Source organism: Amblyomma maculatum, chromosome 1, assembly GCF_055883805.1.
Source record: "Amblyomma maculatum isolate TAMU_Amacu chromosome 1, ASM5588380v1, whole genome shotgun sequence".
Classification (NCBI taxonomy): domain Eukaryota; kingdom Metazoa; phylum Arthropoda; class Arachnida; order Ixodida; family Ixodidae; genus Amblyomma; species Amblyomma maculatum.
The window spans coordinates 234023981-234043438 of NC_139344.1; the positions used below are offsets into that span (position 1 = coordinate 234023981).

Sequence of the window (19458 nt, forward strand, 5' to 3'; positions counted from 1 at the left end):
TGCAGGGAAACTGATGGGGCTTTGCTAGAGATAGGCAAGAAAAGGGTCAGCAACCATTGACAAAAAGGAAAGCATAGGGGGATTTTTGTTGGTTTGTGTGATGTTGATGAATGTGAAGTAACAGTTAAAGGGCCACTGTCCAGGGAAGGACCTTTTAAGCAAAGGAGCCCAGTGTTTCGATCAGGTACCGGAGATAGTCTGTGCAAAATTCTACAGCGACACGCGCGCCGCAAAGCATCGAAAATACAATTCAAAGCTCCCTCATGCTTTCCTTTGAGAAGCCAGCTTCACCGCTCCCTGCGCTGGCCCGACGGGCCCCGATAACGACGTACGTATCGGGAACGACGTCCATTGGTCCGTCTCGCTGACTGACGGGAGAAGGGTGGGTGTCTACCGCTCGCAGCGCGCTTTTCCCTCGCCACGGCCAGACTGAATCCAGCGGCGCGCGCTCCCTCGACCTTTTTTTTTTTCGCGCTCGCGGAGAGCCACGCCCCACCTCCCGCCAAACGCGGAGGAGGAAGGGGAATTTGTATTGCGGAGGCTAGACGACCTCGGGCAGGAGAGTGAAAAACCTTTGCGAGGGAACGGAAGGAGAGAGGCAGGATAGAATCGGGTGATTGAGGTGGCTTTAACTGCGTTATTAGTTACTCTTTTCAAAAACATTTTGCGGCCTTGCGTTCCAGGGGCGAAGTCTCACAGTCACCGGGGAAGAAAATATTTTCGACCGGAGGGTGGACAGTGGGCCTTTAATTGTGGAGGTAATATTTAAAAAGTAGAAGAGAAAGCGACCCAATGCTGCCGATGGGATCCGAACCCACGAACTACCTCCACGATTAATTAGTCACAATCTTCAAATCACAAAAATTGTAGACGTCCAACTATCCTTGAAGCAAATTTCACGAGTGTAAACCATCGGCCGCAGCCGCTTCGAGTTTCTGAAAAGGGGGTCCGCCAAACCCACGAGCACATAAAAAAAAAAAAAAAAAAATCGCGGAGGTTCAAAGCCGCCTTTATTTTCTCAAAGCAAAAGAAACTCGAGAGGAGTGCGGAAACGGAGAGGGCGCGCGCGAGAGAGAGAGAGCGTCCACGGCGTTTTGTGATGTTGCATCGGGGAAACTCCAGCTCTGGCTGCACTGCTGGACGGGGCTGCAATGCAAAGCGTCGCTGGTGTCCGATGAGGGAGCGACGCGGTGTTGGGAAGACTCGAAGTCCGATGCGTCGCCTCTTTCCCACGTTCTCTGCAGGCCGTGGCGCGCAGGCTTGTCAAGTGCGCGCTTTTTAGAGGCCAGTGCGCCAGCAGTCTGCGCAAGACCATTACACAATTGAAAATAGGACTTCGTGCTACAATGTCAATTATATCGTTGAAAAGGACTCGAAGAGTATAATGCAAAATCAGACGCTAAAGCACGCAAAAAGAATGTGAAACTGAACGGTAACCGAGCTAACTCTCGTCCAAACTCGAAAAAAAAAAAATGCACTGAACAGAAGCGAAACAGTCGTCCTTACGATTCACAAACGTAAGGAGACTTAAGTGCCTCCGATATTTCTTTTTTTTTTTTTTTTTTTTTGCGTTGCGAGTACTCGGTGCGCGGTTGAGAGCGGCCACCTGGTGCACAAATTGAAAACTCGTAATTATTTATTTTGCCTGATTTCCTGCGTCCACTGAAAATCCAGGCTTACGGTTTCTGTGTACGTAGACATGGCAGTAAACGAATGCGATGACGCACAGCGCAAGACAATAATGCCAGAGCTTGCGTTTCACTTCTGCAAGAGGAACGTCTGATAATGATCGTGGTGAACTGTTCGCTTTCAGCGCCTTTCGCGAAGGTGGAACTGTTCACGCTATCGATATTTGCAAGACGCCGTCAACTCCTAAAAAATAATATACGTGCATCAGGTGAGCTCTACCAGGGCGCGGGGACCGCGCTGTGCACGTGACCCCGATATGACGCCGCGCAAGCGGGTACTGGTGCGCGTTCAGGGAACGTAAAAAAATAAAGATATTTGCGTAAGGTACTTCGAGTAACGACCAATTCATTGCATAAGTTATATGTGGAACAACATCTGTTCCGTACTCCGCCACGGTGGCTCATTGATTTCTGCACTGACTGCTAAGCCGGAGGACGCGACTCGGCCGCGGCGGTCACGTGACTTTCTCTTGGAGGCGAAAAGCAAGGCACCCGTGTGCTGTGCGACGTCAGTGCAGGTTAAAGAACCCCAGGCGGTAGAAGTTACTCCGCAGCCCTCCACTAGCCTGAGTTGCTTCGGGACGTTAAAGCTCCGTACACCATCGAACTGTTTTAGTCACTGCACCGAACGTTCTGTGAGACACGTTATCAAACATCCGCAGGTTCTGCCGCGTGTAGCTTGAGCAAAGGTTAAAAAGAACGTAGTTCATCGCGACATCAAATGTGGTTGTGCGCGCCTCAGTTGTTGAGCATGGCGATGTTTTCTCAGGACCAGTCATATTTTACGCCCCATCCGTTCTTATCTTCACCTTCTAGAGATGCCTTGGAGAAGAGCGGCCTTCTTTACAACGAGCTGAAACGCGCCATGGCGAAGCTGACCAAGCTCGCTGACAAGAGGCTTCAGCGTCTCCAAGAGTGCATGCTCGTGAGGACCTTCGAGGAAGAATCTAGTCAAGTAAGTGTGTTGAACTCTTATTTCTCAAAACAAATCGCAGCGCGTTCTATGAGACACTTGTGAACATCGGCCGCAGGCTGTCATCATTCTTAGCAGCTTGCTATGCTGCTCTTACCTGAGTAGCAATGGTCCCCCCCCCCATTTTGCCTGCAGTTTGCGGAAAAGGATTCGTGGGAACGGAAACTTGTGCAATACTGTGCAATGCTGGAGCGCGGCGAAGTTTTCTAGCCACGCCAGTGCCGATTAAGGCCACTGGGACTCTTTTTACACTTGTTACGCTCATTTTTTGCGAAGCAGTGTCTCGAGGCATAGCAATTCTACTTGTTGGATTCGTCTTGGGCGGGTGCAGCGTTAATCCACTTGCTGGAGAGCGTGCTTGGCGTACGCGTCGTGGTGCTAGTTCCGCAGGTCTGCTCTCGTTAGAAGCCGCGAGAGAGTGATACGTGACTTCCGGCTGGGAAGCTGCGCGGCGAGGCATGCCAGGTGACACATATAGCGCTTCACTGAGAAGGGGCACAGTGAGCGACGTTTCTGCACGGACAGCCTGCGAATATAAATATAGGAACGTTGGCTATAGGTGTGTGTGGCCGCTTATACGCCTATGTGTTCGTGTTTTGCCGCTTGCGCTACTGGCAATTACAACTGATTGGAAGGAAGTATGCAGTTGGGAGGTATAATATCACGTAGCGGCCTCTTAATTCATTTCACAGTTTTTGCCGAACAGCTGATCGAATGATGTTGCTGTTTGACGTCGAGGACCGGAATTAGCCGTAGCGGAGGTGTTGCAATGAACGAGACGGCGGAATATACTTTCAAACATGCGTCTTTTATTTTTCTTTTTTTTTTAAGTTCTGCTCTTATCACCAAGTTTTTGACGTTTCATATTCTGTAATGGTCATCATCCGTGTTTTATTTAGTGGTCTCAGTCTAACCATTAGGAGACAGAAATATTCTGCTGCGAGCAGAAGTACATGAAGCGTGTTCGCGCAACCAGTTCAGCTCGCTCCGAAGGCAAACCTTATCTGTGGGACATAAATCTGCCGCCCTTGATTCGATACGTAGTCCATCATCAGTTGTGAGGTGTAAATTCAAGGGTGCGCGCCAAAGCCCTGCTCAGTTTTCGCCCTGCAGACGCATGTCCTAGCCAGTCTTCGTCCTTGGTCGCTGCCGCCAGTGTTTTGCTATCCAACACTGCGAAGCTGTCGATGAGACGGCAGTAGATGGCGTGGACGTGGACCCTGCTGGTCGCGCCAGAGTATACAATTTCAAGTGTGGGAACGCGGCCTTCGTTGTGTTCGCAGGGCCCTCTGTACCCCCAGACATGCCCGTCCTTCAGCAAGCCATCGCCGCAGTGTGTTGCTGGGGGTGTGGTTGTGTCGCCTGTATGAGCCTGGCGCCGCAGATGTGCGAGGAGGTTCACAATGCAGTCGCCGCTCAAAGTTCATGGGAATTTCATCATGTTATGGCGGAGGCATGCACACGGTTCTGCAATGCTTTGAGAAAGCATTTCTTCACTCTTTTGCCACCATCGATTTTGATGTAGAGGAAGGGGTGCCCTTTGTCACTGGAGGGCAGAAAATCCGAGAAATATCTCTTACAGAATTTTTTTTCTGTGTTTTCTGATGATATAGAACTTATCACTGAGTCTTCCTACTTTTGTGAAGTTGAGGGGATCTCACTGCTCCTGCGCGGGACCAGTGAGCACAGTGTGTCGTCTGGGTGTTTACTGGAGGAGTTATTTTTCATGACCCAGCTCAGCCCTTATCTTGTGTGGATTTAATCCTGCTTGCTATCAGCAAGACCGAAAGCATCCTAGTCGAGTTTATGCTGGGAAAGTGGGTCGTCAGTCAGTTACTGGAAGGGTTTAATTTCATTCCATTAGATTAATTCCACGTGTCTTTTTACAGTGTATGAACTATTTAGTATAATGTGGGGTCGTTTTGCGTACATCTGGTATGTTTCTTTTCCTTGCTGCCAGAGCTGTCCTGAAGTAGTGGCAGCAGAACTAACCTGCTATTAAAAACTGTGCTGACTTTTCCCGTGTCATGTGGGATAAATTGACTGCTGACGGGTTGGAAACCGCCGACTGAGTAGTGAAAGAGAAATGTAGCCAGCAAGAGCGGTACCCTAGAAATGCATGCAAAAGTAAATTTCAACTTACAGGAAGAAAGAAAAAAAAAGCGAAGATACGCAAACGAGAGGAGTACAGGACGCCCATTCACAGCCCCAGCAGGCTCGCCGGACACCTTTTGTGCTCGCGCGCATGTCCGATCCTGGGCTGGAAACGGAAAGGAAATGGGCCGCTAGGAGGGAGCCTGCCGATGTTTTGTCGGTGCAGTGGCGTGTTGCGTAAGAGAAACCAGCGAGCAGCTCTTGTATCGCCGAATTATGCCACCGGCGTGCGCTCACGCAGAGGTGTTCTTTTCTATGAGCCCATTGTCTCAAGGGGCTGGCTCCGGGCGACGTGGGTTGGTCCCTCGTGGTAGAAAACCGAAAAGGGCTTGCGGCTTCTCCAGTGAATCCGGGCTAATGGACTGCTCGATGGGATGGCCACAGTCACGTGATCTTCTCAGCAGCCCCGCAGTCACGTGGGTGGTGGCCGCCGCCGTTCGCTCGCGCCGATTTCTCCATTGTCTCGAGAACGTTCCGCCGACCTCGTTCGTCCGCCCAGCGGGGCGCAGTCGCTTTTAGTGGCCGCTCCTCTGTCTAGTGGGGGCCTCCGAAGATTCTCTGTTGGCTAGGCAGCTTCTCAGAGCGTTCCCTCGGTCTGCAACGCTGCTCCTGGAATGCGCGCTTGCGCTCTGCCTTGGCGGCTCCATGGGAGGCCCTGCGGCCAAGGGTCCAGCCTTGAGTCCGCCAGCATTTTGACATCGGGCTTCGCGACGTACGAAACGCACGCTGTCATGCGCACGAATTCCCCGAGGGTGTTGCCGACAGCAGTGGTTTCTCCTGCGCGCGAGTGCCTTGCAACCTCCCACAGTAAAAATGGAAGTGTCTGCCGGGCCAATTCGCCAAATGCAACGAGCGCTGCATTGTTCGACTGGCGCTTCGTCGTGTCCGGTCGCAAAAAAAAAAAAATAACAAAGCAAAATGCTGTCTGCAGAGCTGAATTTTGTGCGGAACTTGAAAGCTGGCGCTCTTAAATCTTAAGAAGCTTTCGCCGTTTCTGGGCATTCATGACACCTTGAACCAAGTTAATAATTAGGGACACCACTTTTTTCCGTGTTATTTCTTTGAAATGTTGCAAAACAAATTAATTGGTGAACGTGTAACCATGTATCACCACATGGAATCTGCACAGGATGGGCGAATAGTTTATGAATAAATTTCTCTCAATTTTGTTTCGGGTTCTACTGAGGCACGATAGCTATGACGTCGCAAGTAGGTTTGATTTTTCATGAGCCATACAGAAATGCGTTAAAATACGTGCTTTTTTCCATTCGCTGCCATTCCGGCTTCCGGGCACTTTGGCGTTAGAATTGAAGCTATTATTGCGCCGAAACAGCTATTATATTTGAGTTTTCGTAAGCGTCGCGTGACCTGAAGCCTGCTTTGTGACGCCCTAGCCATCTTTCAGCAGTCGAAACCGAAAATGGAACCTTATGACTGAAGAAATGCAATTATACATTTGCCAGGCATGAGCGAATCTCACGCTGTGTTTACCAGTGTCTTGCGCATTATCATATTAAAAAAAAAAAAAAAAAGCTCTAGACAAAGTTATGTCCCCATAAACTCGTGGAGTGCTGCGAAGTAGTTGGGCCTTTCCTTGCGGTCTAGCTTCTGAAACACTCGTTCACCATCGTCCATAGTGAACTAGAATAGAATATATATTCTAGTTCACTATACCGTCGGCGATGTGAGAGGCTTGTAGCGTAACTCCAGATGGATGTCAATCCCCCACCCCCCCCCACCCTTTTGGTTTCACAGAACGGCGCATTTCTTTCTGGGCGGCGCGTAGTTCCTGGCAGGGCGTTAGCCACCTGGATACACGAACGTGAAGAGAGGAAAGCCATGGCAGAAGAGGAGGTTAATTTTATCTTCCTGTAGCTTCCTTGACCAAGAGCAGTGGAAAGAATCTTGACTAAACGCTCTGTGAATGTTCTCTGCCTGCGCTTGAATCTTTCGGCCACGGTCGACACAACCTATGGAGTGCACTGGCCACTTAACTGCATGGTTTTGAACGAGTTTCCATCATCTCGCATTATTAGCTGAGAACGCGTTTAACGTCGCCCGCTTCACCTTAGTTCGCTATGACGTGATTTCATTATTCACAGCGAAAGCACGCGCTCGTGGTTCTGGTTTTCGGTTCCCTTCCTGCATCGGTTCGTTGGTGGCGGCCTGCGCTCCTCAGTGCTTTTGATTTGCAAGATAGATCTTTAGCTGGAGAACCGCGCCGCTGAAACCAGAATTGGAGGGGGCCGCTTTCCTCTCCCCCGTCGTTGGTGCTCCTCGTTTCGCGGTTTAATTACTGCCTTTCCGCCACTCCCGCGGTGGCTGCTGCGTGGCGGTGCCCCTTTGAAGTGGGCGAGCCTGCCGATGGTGCTGCGTCCGCCGGTGCACCATGGATGGCGGCCGCTTCGGGCCTTATCGCCTTCGTCACACTTCCCTTTCGACTCCTTTAACGGCGCGGCTCTTTCAAACCTTATTTCGCCAACGGCCGAGGTTAGATGGAGCGCGATAAGCGGAGGTGGCGTGGCCGTCTCGAATCCGGTAAAGAGATAGACGGGTGTCTCACGGAGCCGCACATCAGGACTGCCTTCTTTTTGAGCTCTCGTCCTATCTATACCATCGGAAGAGTTAAATTTCGACCGTATAGCAGCACGCGCGCACATCCTTAGTGCTGGTAACGTGAGAATAAAAAAAAAAAAAAAATGAAAAGAAAGGAAGCAAAAAAAAAAAAAAACCTTGCGCATTGTACACGGCTGTTGGCGATATTGTGTGCGACTATGCCAATGAACAAGAGGCACCCCTGCGATGATTACTTAGGGCTATGCTAAGCCTTAAATCGAGACCTAGGACACACGCGCATGCAAACACACACACACAAAAAAATAGTAGCCTATAACTTATGATAGACGCGTTTGTCTATCTGTACGTCGTGGACCGGCGCATCATATAGCGTGCCTCATTGAGTTATTGTTAGTGATTGGTGTATACCACGCGTTTGTCTATCTGTGCGTTGTGGACCGGCGCATCATATAGCGTGCCTCATTGAGTTATTGTTAGTGATTGGTGTATACCGTCGTCCTTGGCTTGGGTTGCGTCTCGGATGTGAAGTTTTCTACAACCTTGTCTGAACACCCGGTTGTGAAGCTGTCTCGTGCAAGGAACTCCTTTATGAGCTGGCGGCTGGGTCACCGTACATGCGTGTTGGTGTTGCAGACGGGAAACACAAGTTAATTGCGGAACGTCCGGATCTGCTGATGGCAACAAGGATCACGTTACGACGCGAGACAGTGCACGGTTGTTACATGTATAGCGCACAATGCATTTAACAGTCAGTATATCGACCGGGCTCCACGCCACAACTCATCTTTCTACTCGCCTTCTCTTCAGTTTACGATTTGTATAGTTACAATCGTGAAGTTATATTCCGCTGAAGCCCATGTTGCCGTGCTTTCACATTCTGCTCGTGTCTTCTGCGGTCAGCCGCGATTACTCCGGCAACGAGTGCGCGGGGTTTTCTCACGCCTAATTGCGTTCGTAAGTGCAACGAAAGCGAGTCCCCGCATACAAAGCTCACGACTTGCATTGTTTTCTCGACCGGCGCGATGCTTCCTTCGCGCAGGGTGAAGGAAGCGAAATCGGCGCCGCATTTGCACCTTCCATCTGATCCGTGGAACGAGGCTCGGCAAGCGATGTGTGGCTGGCGAAAGCAAGGTCATGCGAAAATGAGGAAGCACGCGTATCTGGCCACGGATCGTTGCTAAATGCGGGGCTCATGTTCGCTCTCAGTTGAACGAGCTCTTTAGCACCTGGTCGAAAGAGGGACCACCGTTGTTTTTCCGCGATCGGCCCGCGAGCAGGTAGCCGGCCGGCTCGACCTGGTGCGCCGACAGGCTGATAGATGGCAGCGCACGTGGGCCCACTCGTCCCACTCGGAAAGCGAGCGCCGCGGTGACTCGTGAACTAGTTTGCAGGCGACGGCGTCCCAGACAACTGGCCGCTCATTTGCATCCCCGCGAAGAAGCTGTTCGCCACCCCTGCCTTCCTTTCGCCGTCTAATGATCTGGCATTGAAGAATTAAGGAGTGTCATGCTGTTGTCAGCGGTGTTTTTCACCCCTCCTCTTAGCCCTTAGCTGAAGTAGGTAGCAGCGCAGGCACCCAGCCCTGAAGTACGGCCGTTGGCTGCCGATAGTCTGGCCGGGCCGACACTATCCCCCAGTGTTTAGATAAGAGCGGGCAGCGCCTGGTTAAGGCCGCTTAAACTGGTTAGATGTGCCCCTGCGTTCCTTTCATCATTATTTGCCACCGCTTTGGTCCTTCGGCACTCACTGGCTGGATCTTTGTCTTGGCATTACTCTCGTTGTCCGAGAGTAAGAACGATGAAGGACGATGGTATCCAGAGGTTTCCAGTTTGCTGCTCCACACCGCGGGTGGCAAAGATATCTTCCCTCCTTTGTTTTCTTATAAACCTCCACAAGAAAACTCTTGACGTATCAGCCGAATGACTCGTTTCTTTGTTTTTCCGCTCGGCAGGTGAATCGCGCGGTAATCCCTGGCAGGACATTCATTAAATGCGCAGCTTCTATAAGAAAAAAATCATGCGGCGTCCGTGTGAGTGCAAATACGTCTGCACACGTCTTAATACCCGAGTTATCTCGTAATCCGACCACGCCTCGGCGCCTATACCAGCTTCCTGCTTGGGCTAATTAGAAACGCGACCGCGCTGGTATCACCTTGGGACTGGGATATGATCACCACATCAGGACTGGCTCTTCCTCTACCACGAGAATTCGATGCAGCTGCGATACGTAGCCTGTTGAATGCACTTCGGCACTCTCCTTGCCCTAGTGCACATCCTTGAAAGCCTTTGCCATTTGTTTCGCTCGCCCGTACTGCGTAGTGAACAGGCGCATCGCCACAGTTTGCCGTACACGCAGGGTGGCGCAAAGCTCTGTATTTCACACATTATGAAAGCCGACGCAGAAGTTGGAGAAGGGGGGGTTGTCTTACTCATCGGCGGTGTTGTTCATACGCGATATAGGAGGCACATCGCGTAGGGTTCTAACGCGCGCATGACGACGGCTAACGATGCCCGCCGCTGCCGCTGATTAGAGCCCGCTGTTCAACACACGCGCGCGGCTGCGCTTGATACGCTGTTTCTAAGTTTAGGCGGCCCCTGTAAGTACATACCTGCAGAAGTCAACCACGCCCTGCTGCTTTGCAGTTAGCGAGGCTACAATTGCGAGGACTCTGTGCCATTTCATTCATGATTGCCGCCACTGAGAGGCATGCTCCGTATTCGCCGCGGATATATGTGGCGCGCCTCGCCGTTTTCTTCGGAGAGGCAGCGCAGAAGCTTTCGCTGCGATGTTCGGGTTCGCATTCCTACTCAAACTTCTGGGCACAACTTGAGTGCAATTATTGTTAAATGCCGGATCGAGACTCGTCGGAATAGATCGGCCCCCTTTTGTTCCGTCTGGTGAACGTTCAGTGAGCCTAGGTGGAGAAGGTGAGGGGAGGGGGGGGGGGGGGGGGGGGGGGGACGCCGGGAAGCACTCCTCGTTCCTTCGTGTATCCGGCGGATCATGCAACTTTGGGGCTTGCACTTTTTGTTATTGTTTTCTTGACTGGGTGGCGTTTTTACTCCACCCAGCTTTGCCTTTATTGGCTGGCGTCATTCCGCTCCACCCAGGACAAACCGGATGTCGGTGACATTGAGTAAGTTATGGCCACCGACTTCCGCCCTTTTTGCCTGCTCTCGTGAACCGACGGCGAACGTTCGTAGCCCTCTGCGCGGCTTGTACTTCATGATTACAACAGCCTCCAAGAGCACGGCTGTGGTGCTATTGATACAGTAACGTTATTGAATGAAAACAAACGATCTAGTAGGAGCCGCCGGAAGGCGCCCAACTGCGCTGCTGGTGTAATTCGTTGTACATACAGCGAAGGGTAATTTCAGCGAATTGGCTAGTTAATAATTGTGTAGTTGCTAGTGTGCTTGCGGAAGTGCCAGACAGAACTAGAGCCGTCGTTTACTTTCGACTGAAATATGATGCTTCATGAAAGCGCGACGGAAGCTTGGTAATATGTTTTCCTAGAGCAGACATCACTGGCGTTCGCACGTATAAGAACCGCTTTACGTTTTCACTGATCTTTGAACAACGTAGCTTTTTTAATTAGCACATTCATTTTCCATCGCATGATCGAGGGTCCATGTTGCCAGACGACTTCTTTATTCGCGCAGCACTGCAAATACTGTATTTGACGCTATACGAAGGGTCTTCTTAAAAACTCCGAACATATTAAACGACCGAGCAATATAAGTATAGGCAGATAAGTGAAATGTTAGGGCCTCACCTTAAGCCAATGGTCATCGAAACAAAAGAGAGCGTAACGGATGCAGTTTTTTTTTTTTTGTGTGTGTGTGTGTTGATTACTGTAGGAAATTCATAACCATTTATAATTTCGCAGAAAACAAGACAACCACGCCGCCGCATGTCGCGTGCAATGCTATACAAACTGAGCTACAGCTCTCCCTATCTGCTTTCAAGCCAATTCGTGTCATGTGTAGCTTTTTGTGTAACAGAAACCTTAGTAGTTTCTTCAAGATTTCAGTCTCGCAGGAAAGACCCCATTATTTCTAGATAAATGTCTGCCGTTGCCATTCTTACTGTCCAGATTTTGGTGAATGCTACTTCTTCCTTAGAGGTTTCCTTTCAACTAGGCCCGCCCCAGAAGCCGCCAAAACTGCTCCGAGTATCTGTGGATAGAATCAAAATTGCCAGTTGGGCGAGTTGATGGGACATGATTCGAAATGACCAGCGTGAAAACGGACGGAGACAAGAGAAGAACACGTGAACACGTACAGCGCCCGTTCTGTTGTCAGTGTTTCTTCTCTTGTCTCCGTCTGTTTTCGCGCTGGTTATTTCGAATTGCGGATAGAAGCCTTGCAAATGACTAGCGTGTCAAAGCTTTACATGATTTTTCATGATTGCTTTTTTCTGAGTCAGTGTGTTAGTATTATTCGTCCGCCACTGATAGGCTGCAGGTCTTCAGCTGCCTTACAATAGCGTCGAGATGTAGGGTACACTGGGGTAAAGGATGTTATTATAGACCCTTCTTGGCTCGCCCTAATAGCTTAAAGGGGCCAAAGCCGTCAAACGCTACATATTAAACGCCGATACTTTTTTTTTTTTTTTTTTTTTGAGCAACGAAAAGCTTGCTGTCTATAAAGCGCTCGGTTCCTCAACGCTTTTGCTAGAAACTCTAGCTGTAGAAAAATTTGTCCGCAAATTTTTCGATCACTGCATGCATCTGTTTATAGTGAACTATGCACCCGTTTTTATGTATCCCTATAGAAACCATGACCAACGAGCGCGATGGAGATTTCACGGCGGTAAAATTGATATACTAAAATTAAAATGAATTTTTATAGCAGACAGTAATTAGAGATTTTTAATAGAGCAGCATTCATTCCGAGTTTGCGCATTCAAAACTGTTACGGCTCAGTGATTCACCGTTTGTCGACGAAAGTTTAGTGCAACTGTGGTCACCTTTTAACCCGAGGAATTCAATATTGCTTTCGTTGCTTTTTATTCAAGGGCGCACTAGTGAGATCGAAAAAAAAATAAAAAAATCAGAAAGCAAGGCGAACATTCCGGGAAAAAAAAAAAAAACGCCATGTACTTAAGCAAAATCAGTTATATTTTGAACAAGATATTGTCACGTGGTATACACTAACAATGACATCATTTCACTGCGAAGTGACACCCTACTTTATGCGATTTTCGATACCAAACTAAAATCACAAATCCAGGCGTCTTGGATATTCGATTGCTCAATCTGTACAATACAAGGAGAGGTATTTTCATTTCCACCATAATATCATGGTATACGTTTTGGTAAGTGTTCGGTCCCCTTATGGCTCAAGGTTTCTGTGTTCGTTTCCTGTAGGAGAGACCGTGTCATGCTTCTTTCTAAAACGTGTCTGCTGGGCTTTTTTTTTTCTTTTTTTGCGTGAGTATTTAAGCATCATTTATTCAAAAGGCATCATTGTGATAATAAGGCTTATCATATGAGGGAGTGGGTAAAATTCGCCGCTCAGCCTGCGCTGCACAAGCCAGATCAGCGACCGCGCTCAAGGAGTCGTCCCACTATATCAGTGTGCTTCGAATGTGAGAGGGAATCTTCGTTTCGCCCCATTGTGCCGTGACGAGCCCTGATCGCCCAAATTGCAGCTGTCACAGCGACAAGGACCTTGAAAAGGACTTTCGGCGCCCGCGCCTCGGCGGTGGAGAATCCCGCGGATTTGACAGGATGATCCCTCCGAAATAGAGCGACTAGACGTCGGAGTTGATCGCCCATCTTCAGCCCTGCTCCCGTCCCATCATTTTCGCTCTTCTTTTTTACTTTATCTGCGTCCTGTTTCCGAAGCGTTTGTAGTGTTGGGCAACGCCGCGATGGTTCTCTAGTGAAAGTGTTAGGTAAGCTTGAAATGGCGTGTGAGGCCAGCAGTAGCGTGACAGGGCTCATTCACCTCGCACAGCGGCGCTAAGTGCTGCTGCTGCTGCCGCAGGTAGCAACACATCTGACTCTGGCTGGCTCGCAGAAATGGGGAGAAAGCGAAAAATGAACGAATGGTCCGACAGCCCAGGAACTGCGTCACGCAAACGACGCCTGACATAACTTGCGTCGGGAAAGATGGTGGAAAAATAGCCCCCTCGCGGGCCAATTGGTGTTTCGTCCGTCCACAACGCCAGCGTCACCGTGCTGTGCTTGGGAGGGCACACTAGCGTGTATAAAGGGGAGAGGAGGGGCGATGAATTCTCCTCTGTACAGGACCTCAACCGGACCGAACCGAAAGAAAAGCTCGACAACTTAGGTCAGCGAGCCTTTCGGCATATCAGTGAATGGGATGCGTGTGGTTTATTCCTCAACAGTTGAGAAATAAGCAATGTGTATATTCTGGAAAGTTGGCTGTAGTGAACAGGGCCTGCTTTTCGACAGACGACACAATTGTACAATCAGTTTAGTGCTACGAAGTAGAGTTACCCAAGAAAATGAATCCAAGTTATCCGTTCTGCTGCCTGCGAGCACCGTTGAATTTCGCTTTGTCTCGCTTTACGGTCTCTTCTGATCATACATTTGCCCCCTCTGACGTCCTCGCGTCTCGGAGTATTTCGTCGGTGTCACAAGGTAATTTGCCTGCTACCCTGCTCCGGCTTATTACAAGGACACGATGCTTGATACGAGAATGTAAGAGCGTTATCACAAAGACTCCCTTGCCTTGCTTGTTTCAATGAAGACCACACTCGTTTACTTAAGCGTCTTCACTGCACACTGTTCAACCAGCGGCCATTATTACGGCCGCGCGTCGCTGAAGCGAACGGCGCTACGCGTCGATCTGGCGCCGCAATGGGGGTCACGTGACTTCTTTGGCTGCGGGAGCAGGGATGCTAGGTAAGAAATTATACGTACTCAAAGACGTTGTGTTGTTATGTTTACTTTTTCGTGTTAGCAAGTTCCTGAATTGCGCATTATGATTCCAGGTAGCCATGGCAACAGCGACACGTTATTTATGCTTTTGTTAGGGCAGTTCTTCAGTGACTCAACGCCCGACATAGGACTGAGCTTAGTGTTCGCTGATCTGAAAGATGGGAAGCCGCAAGAATTGCTTTCATTGAGAATGGGCAGAAAGCGAGTTAGTTCACACTGTCGGGTGTGCAGCAAGCATTTCAGGCAGAAAGTTAACATTCATGGAATTATCGCTGCTTAGTACGTAGTGGCCGAAGCCGAAGGAGCCGACTGAAGCAGACCTCTGGAATTTCAGCGTGTAAATTTATTTATTTATTTATTTATTTATTTATTTATTTATTTTCTCTGTTGGGTTTAGTGGCCTGGTGACCGTGAGGAGCTTCAGTGTTGTTCATAAGTTCATAACAGCGGCAACACATGCGCCGAACAGCGGCGGCCACGGAATGTTGGTCTTCGCACCATTTTAAAAGCTGTGAAACTCGTTATGTTATTCTGGACAGCTTATTGACTCGCTGACGTGTTTTATTGCAAAAAAGAAAAGAAAAAAAAAAGAAATCAATGTAATGTCTTAGATGGACGACGAAGTTTCCGTGGAAGCTGCTTTCCTTTGTACCCGTATGGCTGCACTTGGGTGAACTCTAATGATTATACGCCCCTTTATTACAAATCTACTCCTCCCTGCGGGATTCTCCCAAACATTGTGCTATAACGCGTAGGATGACATCCCACTGAACGCAAAGGGGTTCAAAAAAAAAAAAAACATTATCTTAGCCAGGTAATGTGAGGTAGTGCGAGATAGCATCTGTTAACCCTTTTCTTCTTTCCTTTCCTTTTTTTTTTTTTTTTTTTTCGTTGCGGTGAGGAGCAGGGAAAGGTTGTAGTTTTTAATGGTCGACGCCGCTGCTGTTCTCGAATATTTTCGCTCTGGTCTATCTGCTCTGTAAGTGAGCACGAAGGCATCGCGATAATAATAATAATAAAAAAAATGGTGGAGGAGGAGGTTGGGGGGGGTGGAAGGGCGGCTTGTTCTCGTATCACTCTGGTCCACCGCCACCGAGCGTCGGCGATCGTCTTTTCCGCCATTCCTGAGGGGGCCTCAATTAGGCTCCGTCCGCAGCGCGCGCACCTCGGCGGCCTGTCGGCGGCGGCGGGGACTCACAGAGGCGGCCCGAGCCGGAGCGAGGCGTCAGCCGCTCCGTGACGCAGTGTCAACGACCCCTTTCACTTTCGCTACCGCGGCCCGGAGAGAGCGGCGGAAAAACAAAAACGAGAGCCGAAAAGGCGCACGTTCAGCTGTCTCGTTTGTCATTTGGGGTTTGTGTCTTCTGATGTCCCTCCCATCCGGGCCTCAACTGGACGCCGGGGTGCTCCGGAGGAGGACGGTCGGACAAAGCGCGTGTCTCAGGATGCCTCCGCTAACGATCCTCTCCGGCGCCGGGGGTGCTCCGTTTTCCATCGTGCTGGACGCTGGTCTTGTTCTCGCTGGTGGGCACCGCTCGTTTTTTGCCCAAAAGGGCGACGAGACCCGCCTCCGCTTCCCACCGCACAATGGGGCCATTCTATTAAGGAGGCCGACCGTGGCCTGACTTACCTCCGGACAAGCGCTCGCCAAATCGGAGGCCTAATGGCGCGTGGGGACTGCGTTCCTCGCGTGCTGTGCGACGCGCCCTTTTGCTCCTGCCGCCGCGCGGGCTGGACGCAGAGGTGCTGCACCACGACCACGGCAACAAAAGCGTTTCATTGCTCGAACAGCATGTGGACGTGAAAAAGGCAACGCGAGAAGATTGAGGAGCTGTGGATCTTGGGTCCCTGAAGAGATAAGGAAACTAGCTCACGTGTAACGACATAGATGGCTGGGGACACTGGCACGCACGCGTGCGTTCCTTGTAGTGAATAGAGTGCGCGCAAGTGTCGCAGACCATATTACGTACTGGTTGCGCTGCTTTCAGCTGCAGGCACTTTCAGCGCTGCATGCCGCTCCCCGGCAGACACTAGCTGTTACGTATGCTACATTTCTTGACCGTCTCTTTCTCTGCGTCTAGGCCTTCGAGTATTTATCCTTGGAAAGCAGCATGGCCTAACGCGTTCTGCGTCGCGCAGCTTTTCGACCCGTTTAGGTCGGCGCTCGCGAGCTCCAGCGACCTTTATTCTAAGAGATACGGTGAATATTCCCGTGGTCCGACGTTATCACGGAGCTATACGCGAGGTTATCTCTTCGCGCGGATAACATGTGCAGCAGTGTTTTGTCTGTTCTATAAACACACGCATGTACTCCTACTTACCAGTGCCGCTTAGTGTCATTTGCAAAAAAAAAAAAAAAAAAAGGAAGAAAAAAAGAGAAAAGGTTAACATTCCACTTGGTTCTTTCCGAGCTGTATAGTGGAGCCCTAGTGCGGTACCCCCAAAGAACGAAAGGGTGTGGAAGGCGAGTAGAAGGGTTTTTAACATTGATACATTTGGCAAAGATTGTTCGTTAGGTGATCCTTTGATCTCATTTATATAATCGAGCGCGCGTAAATATCTCACAGGCTGAAGCTGGAAGCCAAATTGTGGGATTGTTTTTTTTTTTTTTTTTTTTTGCGCTTTGTTGGTTTGGTTTTTTTCCTAAGTCAACTCCAACGTTAGTAGTAGAGCTACTAACATGCATTCCTTGCTGGAACATCCCAGCTGTAATGTCACAAGCGGCGGAGACATTCCGGGGAAATGCTGTAAAATACAGCACCATGCAACTTTTTTTTTTTTTTTTTTTGAACACAAGAGGGCAGAAGCATTGGTTACTGCGCCTGCAAACACTTTTTACCAGGCTTGTTTGTTCATAATCCTGAATATGATTCCCGCTTACGCGGCATCGACAGAGATGATACCGAAGGTGATACAGGCCCTGGCGTAACGCGCAGGGGGAAGATGTACGACTGGCAGCTTCTGGAGGAGGAGACGACGTGCGTGTTCAGTCGCACAAAGCTGTAGGAGATGGAGGTAGAGGAGGAAAGTTCCACGAACAAGCGCTGCGAATACAAGCGAAGAGTGTAGAATGGTTAATAATTCAGAAAAGTAGCCTAGTATTGACTGTGCACGGTGATTCCTCTGGCGAGTTGAAAAACGTTGCGACAATAACCCTCGCGTTCTCTGGGCTTCGCTTTCGAAACTCGCACATGCACTGCGCTTACGGATGAGGTTGAACCTACGCGCTCCAGCAGCTGGTGCGCTCTCCGTTCCGGACGATCGCTATCAGAAGCGCTGGGTTTCTCGTGTGTGCGACACTCACTGCGTGGCGGGGGCTCGCTGCAGCCGCGTTGGAAATTGCACTGTGTTTACGGCGAGAGCCCTGACTGCCCTATATTCTGCCGTTTATCCCCACCGATCGCCGCCGCGTAAGTGCGCGTGAGAAAGGAAACAGAAGCAAAAGCAAACAAGTTCACTAGCAGCGCGCCGCCGACGCCTACCGCCCAGACGTCGGGCTTGGCGCTCAAAGTGTATATACTTCTTATTCCGAGGCGGGTCATCGTTTTAATAGGTCGAAGTTGTTACAAGAGCCACTACGTGTGCGACCACAGCCTTTATGTGAATGTAGGACGTGGTACTAAAAACCGAGTCGCTGCAATACCGATGGGCTCTTCCAGCGGTAGCGTTACATTCACGAAACAGCTCTATCAGTGGTCTGGCGGTACGGCACACACGTGCCACCCTTCCATAACTGGTTCCTCTGCCGACGCTGCTGCTTGCCCGCAGCCTAGAAAAAGAAAGATGAAGAACGGTGCTTAACCTCAATTTCTTTTCCGCCCGATCTGCGTACCTCATGTAGCTCTCGCGCAGCGGCATCCATGAGCGTTGGCTCGCGATTGCTCGAGGCGACAACGACGTGCCTGCAGAACGCGTCGTCCCTTCAGGTGTAGCGCCGCGTCCAAGTACTTATGCCCGATACACAGGTCCTCATTCGATGGCGGGGAACTTGTCAGCGACCCTATATCGCGGCCGGATTCCAATGACCGACTCAAGCAATGCTGTTCACCGCGTCCGCGCATACAACAGTGAGAACGTTATCCACCAGTTTCGCGCTTTCGACAATGCGCGCTCTGTGGTAGCGAGAACCACGAGGGCATTGAAGCAGTCGTTGTCTCAGGATAGGGCCTTGTGGCAACCTCCGTCATCTCATTTCAAGAGTGATAACCTATACGTCCATTGTGATGGGCCTTCTGTCATGACTCCGTCCCTTCCCACTTTCCAGTGGGGGTTAGTCGAAAAGTGTGCGTTTCTGGGTTCCTTTTAGACGTGTTTGCATTAAATGCGTCAGTTGGTCAAAAACAGTCCCGTGTTCTCCGAAGCCACCCACCAGTTCACAAATAAATAAATGTTTTGCCTCCACCCGCCGTTTACCACGGGTAGTAGGCGGCAACGTGGAGGGAAGGAAACCTTCCTCTCCACTTGTGGGGTGAGGAGGGGAGATACGGTCATATGCACGGACTTCCTTAGTGTTGTCTCAGCACTTTTGGGTGCAGGAAAGAATATATAAATGGCATTTTCAACGCACTGCTGAAAACCGTCATGGTGTCTTTGAATAGAAGTCTGCATATAACGTTCGACTAGGTCTCCAGCCACTGTGGAATACATGGAAATGAAGGGGCTGCCAAGGCGGCAGCGTCTGCATCCGAAATATGGTACCTGTGTATATTACCGACATTCCTTAATAAGCCTACGGATTTTCCATTGCATGCAGAGAATTCAAGTGTGGCAGATTGAATGGGAATAAGAAACCGGTAACAAAGTGAATGCTATTAAATTAAGCCTCATGTGGGTAAGTGGAAGGAACAATTTCGAAGTTGAAGTGCCTTTGACAATACTGAGCCATGCTCCCTGGATGGACTCGTATCTGCCAACCTTCGCCCTCTCTCTGATAAATGTGGGCATCGCGACTCTGTTATGCATGCAATCATTTAGTGCACCCACTGTGCGAATGGACGAAGACCAAATTTTCCAGAAATACACAAGTAATGCATTCCACTTCATCCTAAAGGCTTCCTTCCACATGGCCTGGTTCATTGTCTTTATTTGCGAGCATTCATTCAACTTCTTAAATTAGATTTTTTTTACAGTTTTTTTCTTTAAAGTGAACTGAC

At 49.9% G+C, this 19458-nt stretch overlaps 1 protein-coding gene across 3 annotated transcripts in view; it reads left to right on the top strand.

The window, feature by feature from the left end:
• The window catches only part of LOC146205910 (puratrophin-1-like), a 353992-nt gene that overhangs the window by 242601 nt on the left and 91933 nt on the right, over positions 1–19458 (top strand). For all 3 annotated transcript variants that reach the window (XM_084590570.1, XM_084590571.1, XM_084590572.1), the window contains one exon: positions 2505–2643. In XM_084590570.1, the coding sequence (XP_084446696.1) occupies positions 2505–2643 (139 nt within the window). The remainder of the gene's footprint in view (positions 1–2504; positions 2644–19458) is intronic.